Source organism: Megascapheus bottae, chromosome 2 (genome assembly GCF_031878675.1).
Source record: "Megascapheus bottae isolate mThoBot1 chromosome 2, mThoBot2.hap1, whole genome shotgun sequence".
Classification (NCBI taxonomy): Eukaryota; Metazoa; Chordata; class Mammalia; order Rodentia; family Geomyidae; genus Megascapheus; species Megascapheus bottae.
Genome location: NC_143510.1, coordinates 96,762,902 through 96,783,755, shown reverse-complemented (window position 1 = coordinate 96,783,755; position 20,854 = coordinate 96,762,902). Strand labels below are relative to the sequence as shown.

General features: G+C 43.6%; 1 protein-coding gene across 3 annotated transcripts in view; it reads right to left on the bottom strand.

Annotated features, from left to right (window-relative positions):
- Mov10l1 (Mov10 like RNA helicase 1) overlaps nt 1–20,854 on the bottom strand; it is a 68,945-nt gene that overhangs the window by 33,158 nt on the left and 14,933 nt on the right. For all 3 annotated transcript variants that reach the window (XM_090328929.1, XM_090328930.1, XM_090328931.1), the window contains exons 4-11: nt 19,113–19,225; nt 18,389–18,576; nt 15,210–15,353; nt 13,661–13,752; nt 12,988–13,114; nt 10,336–10,530; nt 8,530–8,644; nt 37–214 (exon numbers count right to left, since the gene is read on the bottom strand). In XM_090328929.1, the coding sequence (XP_090185055.1) occupies nt 37–214; nt 8,530–8,644; nt 10,336–10,530; nt 12,988–13,114; nt 13,661–13,752; nt 15,210–15,353; nt 18,389–18,576; nt 19,113–19,225 (1,152 nt within the window). The remainder of the gene's footprint in view (nt 1–36; nt 215–8,529; nt 8,645–10,335; nt 10,531–12,987; nt 13,115–13,660; nt 13,753–15,209; nt 15,354–18,388; nt 18,577–19,112; nt 19,226–20,854) is intronic.

Sequence of the window (20,854 nt, the reverse complement as noted above, 5' to 3'; positions counted from 1 at the left end):
CTAGCTGCACATGTCTTCTGTTGGGCACAATGGTACCTGCATAGAGGGAAGGCCTGCTCTCAGCCAGCCCCGGGACCTCCAGCATCAGCAGATCCCCATTCCTCTTCAGGACAACACCACTCATGTTGTACTCCTTCAATTCTATTTCTGCATGGATCTCCTCCAGCCACAGCAGAGTGGAGAATTTTTCCTTGTAGTTGGACATATTCAAAAGCTGAAAAAAAAATAGTAGTTAGCAGAGCAGCAGGTCCCGTAAATACCCTGAAGTTAAGTTCAAAGTGTAATATCCAACTTGTTGACCCCGAGTGAGGCAACTCAGGATTAAGGTCAGATGGTCTGAAGCCGGCTGGCACATTTCCCAGACTCTGGCCTATGGAGGAAAAGTTCCCTCTGGTCGAAAGTTTCCCGCTGAACCACTGTACCTCCAAGGTCCGTGCCCTAGGCCACTTCTGCCATCCCCACTTTCTCTGTCAGGTCTTTGAAGTTATTCTGCTTCCACTGATGTCTGTGAAATAGGACAGGACCTCCACTGGCCAAGATCGTGATGAGGACTAGATTTCATCTCCCTTGAAATCATGACAAAAATACTGGACACAAATGTTCCTAGAAACCCAAGATCTACTAAGACTACACCACTAAGCAATAAACAAGCTAAAGGGAAATGAAACTACCTTTAAAGAGAATAAATAAAAAATAATAAAAAAAACCCCTCTAGTCTTGATGGATTCATGGGTGAATTCTGCCAAATAAAGAACTGACATCAATCTTCAGACTCTTCCAAAAATTAAGAATTGCTTCTAACACTGCTATCAAAAGCAGAAAAGCATATTGAAAGGAAAGAAAATTTGGGTGTGAGCAAAGAAATCAAAGTACAAGGACCTTCGCTTAAGCAACAAAGCAGGGAGAAGGAGGAAGGGGGGGAGAGAGAGAGAGAAAGGGAAAGACAGAGGGAAGAGAGAGGGAAGGAAAGAGGGAGAGGAGAAGGGAAAGAGGAGGGAGACACAGAGAAAGAGAGGGAAGGAAGGAAGGAAGGAAAGAAGGAAAGAAAGACAGGCAGGCAAAGCAGGAAGGCTCAGTATAATAGCACATACCTATAATTCCAGTATGCAGCACAAGGACAAGGACAAGGCCAGCCTAGCTACACAGTGAGACCCTGTCTTAAAAGCAAACCACCAAAGGGCCAGGAGTTTAGCCTAGTGTTAGAGTGCTTGCCTAGCATGCACGAGGACCCGGGTACAATTCCTTGGTATCACATACACAAAAAAAACCGGAAGTGGTGCTATGGCTCAAGTGGAAGAGTGCTCACCTTGAAAAAGCTCAAGGACAGTGCTCAAACCCTGAGTTTAAGCCCCAGAACTGCCAAAAAAGAAAAGAAAAGACAAGCAAACCACCAATACCACCAGAAAAGAGAGAAGATATGAGTGGAAAAGGCGGGAGGGAGGAAGAAAGGAAAGAAAAGGAACCACGTGTAGGTCCACATGTAGTTTCTGTTACCCAGGAGGCTGAGGCAGGAGGATCACTTGAGTCCATGAGTGTGAGGTGAATCTGGGCAAGTTCAGCAAGAATTAGTGTAAGGAAAGGGAAGGAGAAAGGGAAGGCAAAGGGGAAGGGGAGAGGAAAAGAGAGGAGGAGACAGGGCAGGGCAGGCAAACAGAAAGAAGGTGAGGGAGCTAAGAAGGGAGGGGTGAAAGAAAATGAAGCAAAAATTGTGAACAAAGCCAGGTGTGGTGGTATGTGGCTATAATCCATCTATTCAGGAGGTAGAAACAAAGGGATCATTGTTGGAGACCAGCCCAAGCAAAAGTAATCAAGACTTTGGACTGGAGATGCCACTCAAACACAGGCCCTGAGTTCAAACTCTAGTGCTGAAATTAAAGTTTATGGAGACTTGGGCTGGGAGTTTGGCCTTGTGGTTAAAGTGCTTGCCTAGCATGCATGAAGACCCGGGTTCGATTCCTTGGTACCACATACATAGAAAAAAGCCGGAAGTGGTGCTGAGGCTCAAGTGGTAGAGCTCTGGCCTTGAGAAAATCCAAGGACAGGGCTCAGGGCCTGAGCTCAAGCCCTAGGACTGGCAAAAAAAAAAAAGTTTATGGAGACCCTAGCTCTAAAAAAAGTTATGCATGGTAATCTCAATTACTCAGGAGGCATAAGTAGGCTACAAGTCTGAGGCCAGTTTGGCTTCAGACAAAAGTACAGGACGCTCTGAAAAGTAAATGGACTAGAGGAATGGCTCAAGTGGTAAGGCCCTGAACTCATCCTCAGTCAACAAACTAAACACAGCAGCTTATCGAAAAGACTTCTAAAAGATTAAGTTTAGGTTAAGATTACTTAATGGTTAGAACTAATAATACATGAATACATAAAATCAGCAGGATCTAAGGTCAAAACAAGAACCCAGTTCTAAGGTTATAGCTTAAGAGCTTAAGCATCTGCCTAACAAGCACAGTAAAGCTCTGAGTACAAAGCCCAGTACTGCCACTAATAGCAACCACCATCACCTAGTAAAACACACAATATAACACACACATCACATGCACAACACACATAGCACAACACCACACACAACACAAACACCACACACACACACTTCTATTTCTTTCTTTCTTTTGGTGCTGGTCCTGGAGCTTGAACCCAGGATCTAGGCACTGAGCCTGAGTTATTCTGCTCAAGTCTAGTGTTCTACCGCTTGAGCTACAGCTCTACTTCCAGATTTTTGGTGGCTGCTTAAAGATAAGAGTTTCATGGACTTTCCTGCCTGGGCTGACTTCAAACTGCAATCCTCAGATCTTAGCCTCCTCATTAGCTACAATTACAAAGTTGAGCTACTGCAGTATACCACTGCATTTCTCCCTCCCTCCTTCCTTCCTTCCCTCCCTCCCTCCCTCCCTCCCTTCCTTCCTTCTCTTTCTTTCTTTTTTTTAATTTTTATTTTTTTGCCAGTCCTGGGCTTCAGCTCAGGGACTGAGCCCTGTCCTTGGGCTTTCCCAAGGCTAGAGCTCTACCTCTTGAGCCTCAGCACCACTTCTGGCTCTTTTCTATATATGTGGTACCTAGGAATTGAACCTGGGTCTTCCTGCATGATAGGCAAGCACTCTACCGCTAGGCCAAACTCCCAGCCCCTCTTTTCTTTTCTTTCTTTTTTCTTTATTTCTCTTTCTTATCAGTCGTGGGACTTGAACTCTGGGCCTGCGTGTTGTCCCTGAGCTCTTCAGCTCAAGGCTACTGCCCTATCCCTTGAGCCCCAGTGCCACTTCCAGTTTTCTGGTGGTTGATAAGAGCCTCATGGACTTTTTAGTGACTGGGCTGGTTTTGAACTGTGATCCTCAGATCTCAGCCTCCTGAGTAGTTAGAATTTACAGGCATGAGCCACTGTGCCCAGTTCTCTTTTTTTTTCACGCTTTTATTTGTCATGGGACTTGAACTCAGAGCCTGGGTGCATCACAGTGCCACTTCCAGTTTTCTGGTGATTAAATGAGTCTCCCAGACTTTCCCACCCGGGCTGGCTTTGAATTGTGATCGTCCTCGGATCTCAGCCTACTGCATTGCTAGGATTACAGGCATAAGCTACAGTGTCCAGCACCCAACCACATTTCTTTTTTTAAATTTATTTATTATCTATTTATTTTTGTTTTATTTTTTAATTTAACCACCTTTCTAAACACTAATAATGAACAATTTTAAGAGGAAAATATCCAGATAATTCTATTTATAGAAGCATTAAAAATAATTAAATGCTTAGGAACTTAACCAGAAGTGACTAAATTATATAGCAAAAAAACATCACAATGTTGAAAAAATTAAAGAAAATAAACAAATAGAAATGTGTTTCACATTCATAGATTAGAATACTTATTTTATTAAAATGTCATGTTTACCAAAGTGATTAACAGATTTAATTTATCCAAATTCCAATGACATTCTTTACAAAGTAGAAAATCCCACCCCAAAATTCACATGGAATACCAAGCAATACTGAATGACCAAAAAAAACCAAAAACAGGGGCCGTGAGTTTGGCCTAGTGGTAGAGTGCTTTCCTAGCATGCACAAAGACCCAGGTTCTATTCCTCAGTACCACATGCATAGAAAAAAAAAGCCGGAAGTGGTGCTGAGGCTCAAGTGGTAGAGCTCTGGCCTTGAGAAAGTCCAAGGACAGTGCTCAGGCCCTGAGCTCAAGCCTAGAACAAAAAACAAAAAAACAAACAAAACCAAAACCAACAACCCCAACAATGCAAAAGAAGGACGAAGCTGGAAGACTCACACTTCATAATTTCAAAAACTATATAATCAAGCCTAGGTATGGTAGCATCCACTTATAGTCCTATCTCTCTGGAGACTAAGACAAGAGGATTTCAATCAAGCTCAAGGCTAGCCTGGGCTACAATGTAAATCTGAGCCTAGCCTGGCTACACAGTAAAGACCTTACCTCAGAAAACAACAATTGATAACAAAGCAAAAGCCTACTTAGAAAAAGTGTAAGATTTCAAATAAAATTATTTTAGTTTCCTCCTTAAAAACCACAAGAGCAAATAAACATGGTACCCAAATGGAAGAAAAATTTAAAACTAAAATAGGAATAAAAGAAATGGCAAACAGAATAAAAGAGAGATCTAACAAAATCAATATCTATCCTGGAGTAAGATAGCTAAAGAAGAGTGTACCTCGGTCTTGAGTTCAAGTACAAAGACAGAGAGAGAGAAGGAAAGAAGAGATGAGAAGAGAAAAAAGGGAAAGAAAAGAAAGGAAGGAAGGGAGGTTGGACACTGAATTCCACCAAGGGTTCATTCTTATAATCCTAGCTATTCATGAGGCTGAGATCTGAGAATTGTGCTTCAAAGCCAATTCAGGCAGACAAATTAGAGAGATACTTATCTCCAATTAACCAGCAGTAAGTGGTGGTACGGCTCATTTAAGATGGTAGAGTACAAGCCATAAGTGAAAAGCTTTGCTAGAACTCAAGGAATGGGGTTCAAGTCCTAGCACCAACACACACACACGAGCAAAAGAAACCAAACTCTTTAAAATCTTCTCACAGGCTGTCAGAGTTCAAGTGCCTGCCTGTCAAACACAAATCTCTGAGTTCAAACCCCAGTGCCTTAAAAAATAACCAACCAAATCAAATAATAACAACCACCAAAAAAATCACCCAAAACAAAAAAAGGGCCACAAAGAAGAAAACTCCATATGGAGAGTAAATTCTATCAGAAATATAGGAAGAACTAATAGCCGTTCACCCTTTCCTAGGAAGTGAGTGGTTCCATGAAGTCAGATGATAATGGTATGGACACCTGACAAACTCACTATGAGGAAAGAAGACTGCACATCAGCGCCCCTTAACACAGATGCAAAATCCAAGCTGAAGTCTAGGAAATCAAATCCAATTTTAAACACACACACATGCATCCCAAGTTGAGTATGCATACATGTGTATATATATATGTACATGTATACATTCATGTATAGATATATGTATATAAATATGCATATAATGAGAGGAAGAGAGAGTGAGAGAAAGGGGGGGAGAGAATGTATGTATGTGATGGGAATAAAGGCAGAACTGGGCCCTGGGAGTAAATGCTATAACTACTTAGGAAAACTGAGGACAAGGACTAAGGTTTCCCTGCCCCGGCCAGATCTTCATTTCAGGGTTCCAAGTGATCAGTTTTTTTTTTTGGCCAGTCCTGGCATGAACTCAGGGCCTGAGTGCTGTCCTTGGGTTTTCTCAAGGCTAGAGCTCTACCACTTGAGCCACAGCACCACTTCTGGCTTTTTCTATGTAAATGGTACCAAGGAATTGAACCCGGGTCTTCATGCATGCTAGGAAACACTCTACCACTAGGCCAAACTCCCGACCCCCATCCCATTCCTTTTTATTTTTTTTATATTTTTATTGTAATTAATAAAAGGGTTACATGATATTTGCCAGATAGAAGGTGCATTAATTCACATACATTGATACCCTTTCACATGTCTTGGTACCCATTACCCTCCTTCCCCCCACCACCCACTCCCCGTCTTGGTTTTCCCTCCTTCCCTATCAAGTTTCAGATAACCAAATACAAATAAATTCAATATATCAGATAATAAAGTGAGATACTGTAACAATATGAGATACCCAAGGGACAGCAAAGGAGATGAGGGATAACATAGTACATTAAGGACAACAATCATTCATTATATGGCTTTTGTTTCACTATCCTGGAGGTCCTTTCAATTAGCTTCATACTATATGGCCTTATGTATCAAGGTTTTGCTCTATTGCAGATCTCTGCTAGTAGAGCCCAAGGTTTCTACTGATTATGACAAATGAGGGAAACCATTGAGCCTAAGTTCCTTTGAGTCTGGCTTACTTCACTTAATATGATTTTTTCTAAGTCTTTCCATTTCCTAACAAATGGGGCGATGTGGTTCTTTCTGACAGCAGCATAGAATTCCATTGTGTACAAATACCACAACTTGTTGATCCACTCATCTACTGAGGGACCTCACATCTAGGTTGGTTCCATATCTTTGCTATGGTGAATAATGCTGCAATGAACATTGTTGTGCTAGTGGATTTAGTAGCCATTCCTTTTTATACACAGCTTGCCTCCTTCTCCTGACTCATCTCTGCTTGGCATGGCCTGGGACCAAGGATTGCCCTGTGTATTCCCTCCCTGCCAGGCTCTGTAATGACCTTTGAATTTCTTTCCTTTAGTGGTGGTATGTTGAATTGGAGATCCTCATCTAAACAACTAGGGCTACCTGAATGTGCCTTTTTCATTTCTATGCCAAATTACCTGGGAAAAACAACTTAAAAGGAAGACATTTATTTTGGTTCTGTGCTTTCAGTCCACAGCTTCCTCCAAAGCAGTGAGCCTGTAGTGAGGCAGAACACATGGCAAATGTGATGGAGTGAAGGTGCTTGCCTCAGGGAGGTCAGCAAGGAACTGGGCACACATGTTGTCAATAACCTGTCTCTTCCAAGTAGGCCCTATCTCTTGTTTCCACTATCTTCCAAAATGGTGCCACCAGCTGGGGACCAAGCCTTCACCACATAAGCCTGCAGGGGACAGTTCATCTTTTATTTAAACCCTACGGCGTACTTTATCGCCAATTAGAACTCCAAATAGATAACTCTAGATCTACCTCAGAGGTGGCAGAGGAATGTACACCCTATTGCACTCTGTCCATGGTTTGGTGTCCCTGGCTCTTTCTCGAGCCTCCCATCTGCTTAGGCTACCATATCTCTTTTGATTGGCTCCCACCCCGGAAGACTGTGTGGAACAACTGCATAGTGACCCATTCCTCTGACCAGCTTGCCCAGCCTCTGCCTGTGAACCATGTAGGTGAGTCACCACATCTCAGAGCCACTCTTCCGCTCTCCCAACCCTATACCAAGTACCTCTTAGGACATGACAGTGCTTCCTTCCAATCTAATGCTACACCAAAAACTTTTGTCCTTTCTTTTTTTTTTAGTATTTTTTATTGTGATTAATAGAAGGGTTACATTATATTCACCAGATAGAAGGTGCATAACTTCACAAACATTGATAACCATTACCCTCCCACCCTCCCCCTGGTTATCTTGATTTCCCCCCTTAACTTTTGTCCTTTCTAGACTTTTCTGCAACCTCTCAACTCAAGGTATGCTCCTATGCTTTTCCTGTAGATGGTACCCAGTGCTCTCCTTATCTGTTTCCCTCATACTCAGGGAAGGAAAGTTTCAGAAAAGGACACCACAGGCCAGGAGGAAATGTTCTGGCGATTTTCATCCCTCATTGTACCGCTAGGCTTCCTGCTGGGCCCAAAGCTAAAGGATCCCCTACTTTATAGCCCTCTGTTGCCTAGCTTTTGACTGCAGGAGGAACTGCCTGCAGTTCCCACCAAGTGGTTCTTGCTGTCTTTCACTAAGACACCCATTTTCTCAGCTCTGCTTCTCAGAGCCCATCCTATCTGCCCTTGTTTGCGGGGTTTCTGTTGCCTATGGAAAGTGTCCTGCTCCTAACAATGCCACCTTGCTTAACAGGAGGAGGCTTGGGTGTGGCATTAGCCTTCACCCTCACCCCTCTTGCTGTACAATGCGAATTCCACAGGAAAAGCCAAGGTGCTTCTCTTGCTGTTATGAAGAGGGAGCCAACTTAGGGTCTAAATTCAAGAAAGGCTCCTTCTAGTTTTTCAGAAAACAGCTTGAGTGATGGGTAGATAAACATCACACAGGCCTTCACATACTTCCCTCCCTCCCTTCCTCCCTCCCTCCCTCCCTCCTTCCCTTCCTTCCTTCCTTTCTTCCTTCCTTCCTTCCCTCCCTTCCTCCCTCCCTCCCTCCTTCCTTCCCTCTTTCCTTCCCCACTCCTGGGGACTGAACTCAGGGCCTGAGCACTATTCTTGGGTTTTCTCAAGGCTAGAGCTCTACCACTTGAGCCATAGCACTACTTCCGGCTTTTTCTGTGTATGCAGCACTGAGGAAATGAACCCAGGTCTTTGTGTATGCTAGGCAGGCACTCTACCACTAGGCCATACTCCCAGCCCCTAGATACTTTTTGTACCTCTGCAAGTAGTGGCTGAAAAGTCAGGATGTCAATTTTCTGTTCCACACATTTTTTCAATCTATCTGGTATTGGATATTGTGGAAGAAAACTTGGAAGTTGACGTCTTGAGTTCCTTAAAAGGAATAAATTCACAAGTTAAAATCAATTCTTAATAATCTCAACACTTTATACATATATTGTATATCCCTTTTCTGAAATTCATGGACCTCTAAGTGTTTGATTCTGTAGCATTTTTTTCTTCCTGTGGTTATGGGATCTGGACTCAGAGTCTTACTCATGCTTGTTAGAGAGGACTGCTCTATGACTTTTGCACTGCCCCCAGTCCTCTGCTTCAATAAACAGGTTGTTAGACCTCTTTCTCTGGACTGATCTTACCAAAATCCTCCTCTCTATGCCTCCCAAGCAGCTGAGATTACAGTATGAACCACTGCATCCACTTATTTTAACAAATGAGACAAGGAACAAAGAGGTCAATAAATTAGTTCAAGGTCTCAAACATCTTCCTGGTAGTGCTGTGATTCAAACAGTGACCTATTATGTGATATAAATGATCACATAATACTCTTCTCTAATACCTGGCCATTGTCCTTTAGCTTGGACTGCTAGTGGGGCAATGTGATCTGAAATCCAGCATCTTCAAGTATTAGAGAAGTGATATGTTTCACCCTCACAGGTCTGGGCAGCACCTGAGTTCAAATCTTTAGTGGCAACAAATGACAAGTGTCCTTATTACATGAGACAAAGTCATCAAATACCCTACACATCTACATAGCAGGTTTTTTTTCTGTTGTTTTTTGGAACCAAATAAAATAGAAATCTGCTTTTGTAACTGTACTCCACCCCCCAGTTAAAATCTGGGAGGCCGTAAGCCTTCCTGATATCAGTCACTACTAGGTAATATGTTTTTCTTGATTTCCTTAAATGTGTCCATACTTTAAAGCAGGTTTCAAGTACCAAGCAATGTACTCTGGGAAGCTGATCTGATAGGGATTGTGTTTTGAATACCTGAGGGCACAAAACATCAGCGCTTCTTTTGCCCTAGGAGAGAGGGGAAGATGGCAAGACTGGCAAAATCTATCCTGTCTCACAAGGTTGCTGAAACCTGTCAGGGAAGAGTGGTCTGTAGGTGCACAGGCACCTGCCCTCAGTCTTCATGCAACAGCAGTGGCAGACATGGAACATGGCCTTCGAAGTTCTGTGGAGGCTGGGAAACTATGACTCATGCCTACAATCCTAGCTACTTGGGAGGCAGAGATCAGAGACTCAAGACTCTTGGCTTGGACAGAAGGTTTTTATGACCCTCATCTCAGCCAATACAAGCTGGACATAGGGGCACATGCTTGTCATAACAATTATGAAGGGAAAGCATGAACAGGAGGATCATGGTCTAGTCCAGGCTTGGCATAAATGCCAAAAATCCTTTGAAAGCTAATTAAGTAGGGTTAGGAGTGTGGAGCCGCAACAGAGCATCTGCAGAGCAAGTATGAGACCCAGAGTCCAATCACAGTACTGACAAAAGTACAATCCGTACCCCATCCCCAAATACAGCAATTACAAGAGGCTCAGACACAGTCTCACTTAAATCACTGACCCAGCCAGGGTTGTAACTGCTGTCTTCCTGGACACACATTTGCCTTTCCACAACATACAAAGCTGTCAGATGGGGCTCTGACCAAACTTACACTCTTAATCTACATTACCTTTATATACATACATATATACATGTACACACACACACACACATGATTGTTGTCAGTTATTCGAGGGGGAACTTTGTAGTTATATATCCATATAATACATTACCTTTTTTGGGTTGTCACAACAACTGTAGTTTTTGTAGATGGCAATGTCTGGGGTGTTTTAGGCTTTTTCCATGAAAATGGTTCACGCACAGCTATCAGTGCCTCCTCTCCACTCACAACATTCACTTCAAGGTATCTCCCAATGAGAAAGTGGGAAAAACAAAGCAGAAGGAGCTCTTTGCATCGACCAGGACTTCTTGAAAAAGCAAAACAAAATTTAGTTTTAGTTATAAATAAGACAGAGTCAGTGTGATTTCCTATAAGGAAATTATTATTACATCTCCTTATAGGGACATGACAGGGCTATCATACAATAGCTTATGCTTTCTTTTTCTGAAAGGCAGCACTGGGGTTTGAACTCAGAGTCATTTGCTGTCTTGTTGGCCCTCTACCATCACTTGAGCTAGATCTCCAGCCCCCTCCCCAGGTTTTTCTGTGTCTTTAAACAGGCTGGCCTGGTTCATGGTCTGAGCATGATTCCATTTGAGCTGAGATACAAGGACGGGTTAACATGCTCATTTTTTTATGGAGACAGGACTCTTGTGAATATTTTGCCAGCTGACCTGAACTGGTACCTCCCTATTCTGCTTTACACACACACACACACACACACACACACACACACACACACACACACACACACACACATATATTGCATCATGGGGCTTGAACTCTGGGCCTAGGTGCTGTCCCTGAGCTTTTCAGCTCAAGGCTACTGCCCTACCCCTTAACCCACAGCCCCACTTCCCATTTTCTAGTAGTTAATTGGAAATGAGAGTCTCATGATGATCCTCAGATCTCAGCATCCTGAGTAGCGAGGATTACAACGTGAGCGGTGCCTGGCTTGTTTTTACATTTTAACTTTCAGCCAGGTGTTGGTGGCCCAGGCCCACTTAGGAGGCTGAGATCTGAGGATCTCGGTTCAAAGCCAGCCTGGGAAGTCCAACTAACTGTCAAAAAAGGCCAGAGGTGGAGCTGTGCTCAAGTGGTAGATCACGAGCCTTAAATGACAAAGCTAAGGGACAGCACCCAGGTCCTTAGTTCAAGCCCCAAAACTGTATGCATGCATGCATACATAATCAATCAGGGATATGTATGCCACAAAGACACACCAGTTAAGTTATAAAAAATAACTTGACTGAGAAGCTCAAGGACAGCATCTAAGTTCAAGCTCCAGGACGAGCACCAAAAAAAACAAAAACAAAAGAAAAAAACTGTTGCTTTACTTTCTAAAACAATCAATGTAATAATTACTCAAAATAAATCAAAATTAATAGGAAAATATTTCCCATTTTCTCAAGTTTAAGCCCAAGTTCTATTAACATGATTTAAAAAATGGCACCACTTACTGGCTTTCTACCTTTTCCAACTGTGCTCTAGCTCCAAATATGTGTATGTGCTATCCTTTACTTAAGCTGTCTTGCCTAACAATTACCACAATAAGAACCATTTGAGCAGGCCACATCTCACATGGCTGACTGAAGGTCACCTACAACTTGATCTTAATAGGTTTCTTAAAGCAAAGTGGTGATTCAGTTAAGTTTAAATCTCCTAAAAGATCTGACATTAGAAAACTAGATGACTTATGGGTGGTAAGAAGGTCTAGGAGCCAAATGTCCAGCTGGGAGGTAACCAAGTGAACGGAACACTGCGACAGAGAGGATGGACAGAGGGACAGTGCTAGACTTGGGGAGCCAGTTAGGAAAGAGAAGCTCAAGTCTGGCCTTTCATCACTTTTTTTTTTCTTTTTGTCAGTAGTGGGGCTTGAACTCTGAGCCTGGGCACTGTCCCTAAGCTCTTCAGCTCAAAGCTAGTGCTCTACCACTAGAGCCATAGCATCACTTCCGGTTTCTGAGTGGTTAAGAGATCAGAATTTCATGGGGATTTTTCTGCCCAGGCTGGCCTTGAAGCGTGATCCTCAGATCTCAGCCTCCTGAGTAGCTAGGACTACAAGTATGAGCCACAGGCTGGCTCATCATTATCTTTAGAAGGCAGCTCTACCTCTGTTCTTCCTTCTCTAGCCTCAGGGTTTATCATACTGTGTCTTTGTTTAAGGGAAACTAAATGGTAGAGCCCTTGCCCGGCATCTAGAAAGACCTAGTTCAAGCCTCAGTTAAATAATAAATAAATAAATAATAATAATAAAGATACAGCTTAGATTCCTGGGGTAGAAAGAAGTGCAGACGGGTAGAAGGCTTGGAACATCAGGACACCCTGCAGAGAAACCTGATATAACTACCAATGTCAGGGCCAAAATTAGGAACAGTCATGAGCAATGTTAGGCCATCTTCTGCAGATGGAAGTCCAGACCCAGCACCCCTGGTGGCCATTTTCTGGACAATGTTACATCACATCTCAGATGCTTTTCTTGTTGCTGTTGTTGGTTGTGGTGCTTGAATTCTGGGCCTGGGCACTGTCCCTGAGCAATTCACCTCAAGGCTCTACCACTTTGAGACAGCGCCACTTTGCAAGAGTCTCACAGACTTTCGTGCCCTGGCAGGCTTTGGGCTGCTATCCTCAGATCTCAGCCCCCTGAGTAGCTAAGATTACAGATGTGAGTCACCAGCACCTGGCATGGATGCTTTTATAACACAACCTAAGAAGCACCATGGATAAGCTGTAAAAGAAGCTGTGCCCAAACTCCAGCTCATACTTGGCATCACATGTGACTATAATGGAGGTTTTCTCTCCTGGCAGGATAAGCCCTCCGGGCTGTGGCTTCTGCTTCTTTACCAAAGTATTTTCTTTTTCTTCACTCTTTACTTCACAGGCACAGTCATCTAGGAAACAAAATTTAAATCCAAAGTTAGAACAAAAGGTCATCATTCCTAAGTACTAGAAATGAATACTCACACACACATAAACACAGATGCACACAAACCAACTCTAGGAAGTGGTTAACAAATCAGGAAAAGGTTTAGGAACCACCACCTCTGGTGCACGTTTATATTTGCCAAGCTATCATTATCATTATCATCATCATCATCATCATCATCATCATCACCATCATCATCATCATTTTGTCCCTCTCCCTACCTAACCCCAACCTTTAGGAGCAGAGGACCCAAACCCAAAGAGGTCAGACACAAAGACCTTTTAGGGCAGCAGAGACCTCTTGGTTTACAGCCACAGATGGCCTCACCCCTGGCCCTTATCTCTGATAGCTGAACTGTCTACCTGGAGAGACTGCTGAGTTTTTCACCCAGCTGCTGTCCAGACACTCCTCAGGTTGTTTTTCCTACTGCTTTCTAATGAATTAACTTTTTTGTCTGGAAAATGCTTCTCCTCAAGAACTGAAGCAAAAGATGTTTCTAAGCAGGATTGACCTTTGTCCTGTGCCCGAAATCTGAATTGTTGAGCTCTATCCCAGCCAGCCAGCTTACAGCTGATAAGGTCTTGAGAAACAGCTCCTTTATTCCTAGGAAAAGAAAGGGTGCCATGAACACACTGGGCTTCCAAAGCTGAAGACAAGCAGTTACTGTAAAACACAGGGGATAATCTACCTTCATGAATTTCAGGTAAGAAGATATTTGGGGGTGAAAAACAATTTTAAATTTTTCAGAGGGGAAAAAAAACAGGAAAACTATGATTAGCTTTGTACAAGTTCTTTTTAAAATTTAATTGTTATTGCTATCTTAAAGGTGAGGTACACAGGGGTTACAGGTACGTAAGTCACGTGAAAAGTACATTTCTTTTTGGACAATGTTACCCCTTCGCTTGCTCTCCCCGCCCCGTCTTTCCTGCCTAGAAGTTACTGGGTCTTGTGGGGGGAGGGTGTGGGTGTGTGTTCATGCCCACACCCGCATGCACCAGTCCTAGAGCTTCAACTCAAACTGTTTCTGAGCTTTTGTGCTTAAGGCTAGTGGTCTACAACTTGAGTGGCTGTTCTATTTCTGGCTTTTGGTAGTTAGCTGGAAATAAGAGTCTCACAAACTTTCCTGCCTGGACTGGCTTTGAACCACCCTTCTCAAATCTCAACCTCCTAAGTAGCTAGGATTACACACTTAAGTGCCTGGTACCTGGCTGATAGTAAAAAAATTTATTTTTTGTCAGTCATGGGGCTTGAACTTTGGGCCTGGGCATTGTCCCTTAGCTCTTCAGCTCAAGGCTAGCATTTTACTACTTCAGCTACAGCACCACTTTTGGGGGGTGTTGGTGGTTAATTGGAGAGAAAAGTCTCACTAACTTTAGTGCCTGAGCTGGCTTTGAGCGGCGATCCTCAGATCTTAGCTTCCTGAGTAGCCACCATGCCTGGCTTGACAGTAAAAATTTTAAGAAGTGACACTGACCAAGAAGCCACAGGCACTAGGCTTATGGAAGTTCTTCATCAGTTTAAAAGCCACTAGCAGAGATGAGGGGTAGGGGTAGGGGGGGAGGGAAATAGGGACCAAGACATGAGAAAGGGTATCAAAGTATGTGAATTAATGTACCTTCTATCTGGCGAATATAATGTAACCCTTCTATTAATTACAATAAAAATATATGAAAAAAAAGTCACTAGCACATAGACATGAGGCTCAAGACTGCAATACCAGATACTTGGAAAGCAAAGATCTGAGGGACTGTAGTTCAAGGCCACCTGGGGCAAAAAGTTTGACAAATTACAGCTCAAGCAACAGGCATGTGCCTGTCATCCAGCTTCATAGGAAGCACAAAAAGTAGGATCACTGTCTAGGATGTCCCAGACATAAAATGAGACCTTATCTCAAAAACAACTAGGGCAGGAGGTTGGGGGGAACTACTCAAGTGGTAGTATGCCTGCATGAGATGCTGTGTTCAAATCCCATCTCAGTAACACACACACACACACACACACACACACACACACACACAGAGCAACTCATGCCATTTCTAAAACGTCAAAATCATACTTACTCTATCCAGATCACTATAGTTTTACTTCTTCCTTCCTTCAGTGTTCCAAAATTTGTCATTCTTGTAACTTCAATATCACCTTTGTTTTTCAGTAAGAGGGCTCCACAGGCCTCCTCGGGGGTCTCAGCAACAGTGTTGGAGTCTCTGAAGGAAGTAGCAAAGAAAGGTGTTGGGCCTTGCTGCTGCCTGGCGGCCCCCTTCCGCACGTAAGGACAGACTACTGGACAATTCCATGGATACACCACCTAATTAGAGGCAGGGATTCTATATGATCATGTCAGAGAAGAATGCTACCCCTCAGTCTAGAAAATGGGGACAGTACCCTCACTCTCTTTTCTATTACCTCCTAGGAAACAGAAGGGGAGAGCACTGGACCTTACATCAGGGTCCACTAAACTTGCATTTTGAAACGTTTTGCTTTGAAGTATAGTCATAGGCTACGTAACACTGCTTCACAGTGGACTGCATACGTAAGTGTTCCTGTAAGATTAAAATGGAGCTGAAAAACTACTAGCTAGTATCTTTCATGTTTGTATCTGTTTAGATATGTAACTACTGCTCTGAGACAACTGCCTAAGGCCTGGGCGTGACAAGATGGGTAATGTAAGACTGGTGAAGGCACCTTATAATGTCTGCAGTGATGAAGCACCAGATGGATGGCACATACCCATCACTAATAATACCTGGCCATGTCCATAAAAACAATTAAATGGGAATTTTTACCCTTTAGAGAATAAAGTAGTTCTACTTTCCCTGAAAACAGAGTTTCTGCTTCTTTTTTAACATAAACTCTTTGTAACAGACCACTGGCCTTGTACATTTCTCTGCCTGCAACTCCACTAAGAAAACAGGACTCTCCTAGTCTGGGCTACATGGTAAGACTTTGTGTTAAAAAAAATCCCACAACAGACAAACAAACAATAGAAAAGGGAGGGAGGGAGACAGGAAAGAAGGGAAAAGAATAAAAGGAGGGAGAGAAAAGAAGGGGAAAACAAAAGAAAACAGGGCCTTTAGAACAAACCTGCTTCTGGCCCTGCCTACACATTCAGTGCCCCTCCTCTGCTGTGTCTCCCTCACCCACTGTTCAGACTTTCCACATCTGATAATGGACAGACCAGAGTATGATGAAGGAAGAGCCAGGAATGTACTCAGGTTACCTTCCCATAGGACAAGCTCTGTTTAGGAGATGCTGAGGCTAGGAATCTCTGTGCACTCTTTGCTCTGTTGATTAGACATTGGGAAGACACCAGGGATCTCAGTACCAGGAGGGGATCCCAGGATATAAGCAAATTACAGCACACACTGGCTGTGATCCTAGTAAGGAAATGGAAAGGCAGTGTCCTTGCTCCCCAACACAGCAACATTCTCTATGTTATGGCACAGAAAGAGTTCTTGGGAAGAACCAGGACAATATGTGTCTAGTATATGTGTGTTCTTCAAGTGGCTGTGACACTCATGGACCTGCAGTCAGAACCCTGACTGCACCACAGAGTCCTCCTTCCTAGGCCCATGGAGAAGGATCTAAGAGCTAAGTTACAAGATGTGTAGGGAATCTGAGGCCCATAAGACCCACAACTAGGGTTCATGTCAGAAAGATAGCCCCAGCTGCCTTATTTCCTAGCATCCAATGGCTTGGCAGATGGAGTTGGAGGTGCTAGGACCAATAAGGGCCATGAGGAACACTTGGCAGATGCTACCTTGACAATGAACTATGCAACGTGTGTGTGTGGATGGGAGGAGAAAACTGGGCGAGTGAGGAAAAGGATGACACTGTCCAAAAAGAAATATATTCTTTACCTGACTATGTAACTGAAATCCCTCTGTACATCACTTTTAAAATAATATCTTAAAACAAGTAAGGATTGATCCCACCTACCTTTGAAGACACTCTCTTGAAGATATGTTCTTCATCAATCAACACAGGACTTGGCATGTCAACTACACTGGCTTATTAAAATAGTCTTAGCTGGGCGCTGTGGCTCATGCCTGTAACCCTAGCTACTCAGGAGGCTGAGATCTAAGGATCACAGCTCAAAGCCAGCCCAGGCACTAAAAAGTCCGGGAGGCTCTTAACTCTAATTAATCACCAGAAAACTGGAAGTGGCACTTGGCTCAAAGGGTAGGGTGGTAGCCTTGAGCTGAAGAGCTCAGGGACAACCCCAGGCCTAGAGTTCAAGTCCCATGACTGGAAAAAATATAAAATTAAAATACAATCTTGGCTGAATGCCAGGGGCTCATGCCTGTAATCTTAGTTACTAAGGAGGATGAGATCTGAGGATCAAGGTTCAAAACCAGCCCAGGAAGAAAAATCTATGGGAGGGGCCGGGAGTTTGGCCTAGTGGTTGAGTGCTTACCTAGCATGCACAAAGACCCGGGTTCGATTCCTCGGTACCACATACATAGACAAAAAAGCCAGAAGTGGTGCTGAGGCTCAAGTGGTAGAGCTCTAGCCTTGAGAAAGTCCAAGGACAGTGCTCAGGCCCTGAGTTCAAGCCCAGGACTGGCAAAAAAAAAAATCTATGGGAATCTTCTCTCCAATTAACCATCAAAAAGCCAGAGGTAGAGATATGGCTCAAGTGGCAGAATGACACCCTACGGTTAAAAATAAAGGAGCTCAGGAACAATGTGCAGGCCCTGAGTTCAAGCCCAGGACTAGCATGCACATGTGTGCACATACAGAGTCACATATACAAGCAACAGAGCTATGTCCTGAGAAATGTATCCCTAGATGGTTCTGTCCTGTGTGAACACCACAGTGCACTTATACAGACTGAGCAGGCCGCAATGTTACTAGATAATATGCTTTTATGGATCAGCGTTTGCAGCCTGTAAATGGAAACACTGTGTGGTAACTGACTATGATTCGTCAAAGTACTCTCCGCCAGACCTGGGGTTTGACTTCAAGGTCTGGGAACTGTCCCTGAACTTCTTTTGCTCAAGGCTAGCACCTACCACCTGAGCCATATTGCCACTTCCAGCCTTTTCCGTGCATGTGGTACTGAGGAATTGAGCCCAGGGCTTCATGCATACAGGCCAGCACTCTACCACTAGGCCACTCTTAAATCAGACCTTGTTTTGAAGCTGGACAGTTCTAGGACTTCGCGCTTGCTAGGCAGCCACTTGACCACTTGAGGTCTGCCTGCTCAATTTTACTTCCCAAAACAACATTTTCTGATTACCGTCGTTTCATAGGAGTCATGCAAAGTGCTCTCCAGACGTAGCAGGACTGGCTGCTTTCCACCACCACTGCGCTGACAATGTCATGTCTCCGTGGTGTGTACCCCTCAGGCAGCTTCAGGGAGTCCAGGCTGAAGAAGATGCTGTCCTCTATCACCCCGTTCCTCCCACACAGACTGGAGATGGAGACCTGCAATGTGGTGCTGAACATTGTTGAAAGTATGCAGACAAAGGTACACTTCTCAACACTTGCCTTTCTGAGTCCGCCCAGCCAGGCTGGCCCGGCACAGCCAGTGAGGCTGACCAGCAAGCGTGCCTGGGAGCTTAGGCTAAGTGAAGGGGCTGTGTTGGTAGCCAGTATCTCTCCCTCTATTCTGTCATGGGCCAGCTCATGCCTCCCCCTCACCCAAACTCAATACTTCCTCATTCTCAACTCACTCCTCAAGTCACACTAGCTTACAAGGAATCCCAGTCCCCCTCCCTCTCACCTTATTAGCTCAGGCACTAGTCGTCTATGGGTTTTGTCCTTAGAAGACCTTAACATACCCACTGTATCTTAAACCTTACTTACATGCTGAGTTGGCTCTACCTCCTTAGAGACATAGGCCAAGACTGAACTTTATCTTACGTAAAGTTCTCAGCGCATCCAAGATTCTAGGCCATGGATGCAGTCCCTTGCAGCAAGTGTGGCAAAAACAAGCGAGGAGCCATTCACTAGCCTGTTACCTTATCCACACGCTTGTAACGCAGTGGCTTCACTGAGACAGCTTCGCTGCTCCAGGTGCCAGGGCGGATCCAGTACTGAGCTTCCACCCAGTCTCCTTTGCATGGCTGGAACCCTGAAGCGAGAAGGTGTCAGTGGTGCTTGGGTGTGCCCTGCATACCAAGGTGGCGGTAAGCAGCATTTCTACTCCCCCAGTGTCTTAATAACACACTCTGTTTTCTGTCATAAACTCTGAGTGTAAAGACAGAGAATCTGTAGCACACAGGAAGGAGGAAGCAGTGTTGTAATCCCACACCAATCATCTCTTCAGCATATTATCCATAGTTCTCCATTAATCTCCCCTCCCCGAAAAAATTAACCGAACAAAAACTTCCCAAAGAACCAACAGCTGTAATAAAGTGAGCAAACTGGGCCCTCCAGTGGACATCTGAAAGCTCCAGCAGGTACAGACACATGTGGAGCTGTCAGCTCAACCAGTGGAGGCTTGCCATAAAAATGCGTGGCACATGGCCACCTCCTCCTCCAGATTCCACCACAAACTGAACCACAAAACTTCCATGACAAAACTAATAAGTCAACTAACAGGACAACATGTTCTCTGTGGGCCCTTACCATGAGAGCTTTCCAAATGCTAATACCTCTAAGAGCTATTTATAAAGCAGCACTGGCATCCGATGACGGTTTCTTTTCAATGTGTGTTTAATACACATTGAACCAAATTTTTAGCTTTTGACACATTTGGCACATTGCAGTCATGGAGAACAGAGATTGTAAGTAGACATAAAAGTAATAAGAGAATGCAAAAAATTGTATGCCAGGCGCTTCCATGGTACACAGGTGATGTGACAGTCTATGACTGGAAGTGAGGCTCTCCCACCTGTGTGAACTTGTTTCAGTGAAGCCCATACTTTTTACTCTGGCAGTATTAAACTTGGAGCTTCATGGTCAACTGGCTTACTTGCTCAGCTGGTACTCTATCCTTTGAATCCTCCTTTCCAGAGGAGGATTCTTGCTTTTTCTAATGATTTTTGGAGGAGTCTCACAGGCTATTCTTTCAAGCTGGCTTTCAGCCACAATCCTCAGGGTCTCAGCCTCCTGTGACGCTAAGTTGTTAAGTATGAATTAATCAGTTTTACAGAAAAGATTTCACTGTTATATTCATGAACATGTTAATGATATATTCCATTCAATTCTCTCACCACACTCCCTGCACCTCCCTTATAAGAAATATCAACCCAACAGACTTCCGTGTTTCATTTTAAGTAACTTCATAGATATATAAATCCCCTCAGTACTGGGGTAAATTCAGGCCTCAAGCTTGCTAAGTAAGCCACTGTTTTTTTTTTAAAGAATTTATTAACATTGATTTTTGCATCATATTTCTAACGACATGTTTAACAAACAAGTATTCAAGAAGGGAATCTCTATATACAATCACAGGCACTTAGTTTTTAGAACATAATCAAAATTAGGCTAAGGGTTTGTATATCATAGATATGTATTAATCAATGTAATAAAACATTATGTCTATCGAGTCATAAGTCTTTATGTCTATGTAGTTGTGTTTATATTTCCTGTACTATGTCCATATCATTGGGTATGCAAATATTGAGTCCTCGCTCTTGCACTATTTGGATCTAATAGCCACATATTAAGGATACCATGCATAAGCCATTATTTTTAAGTTAGCTGATATGTATGTGTGTGCACTGATCCTGTTCCTTGAACTAAAAACCTGGGCACT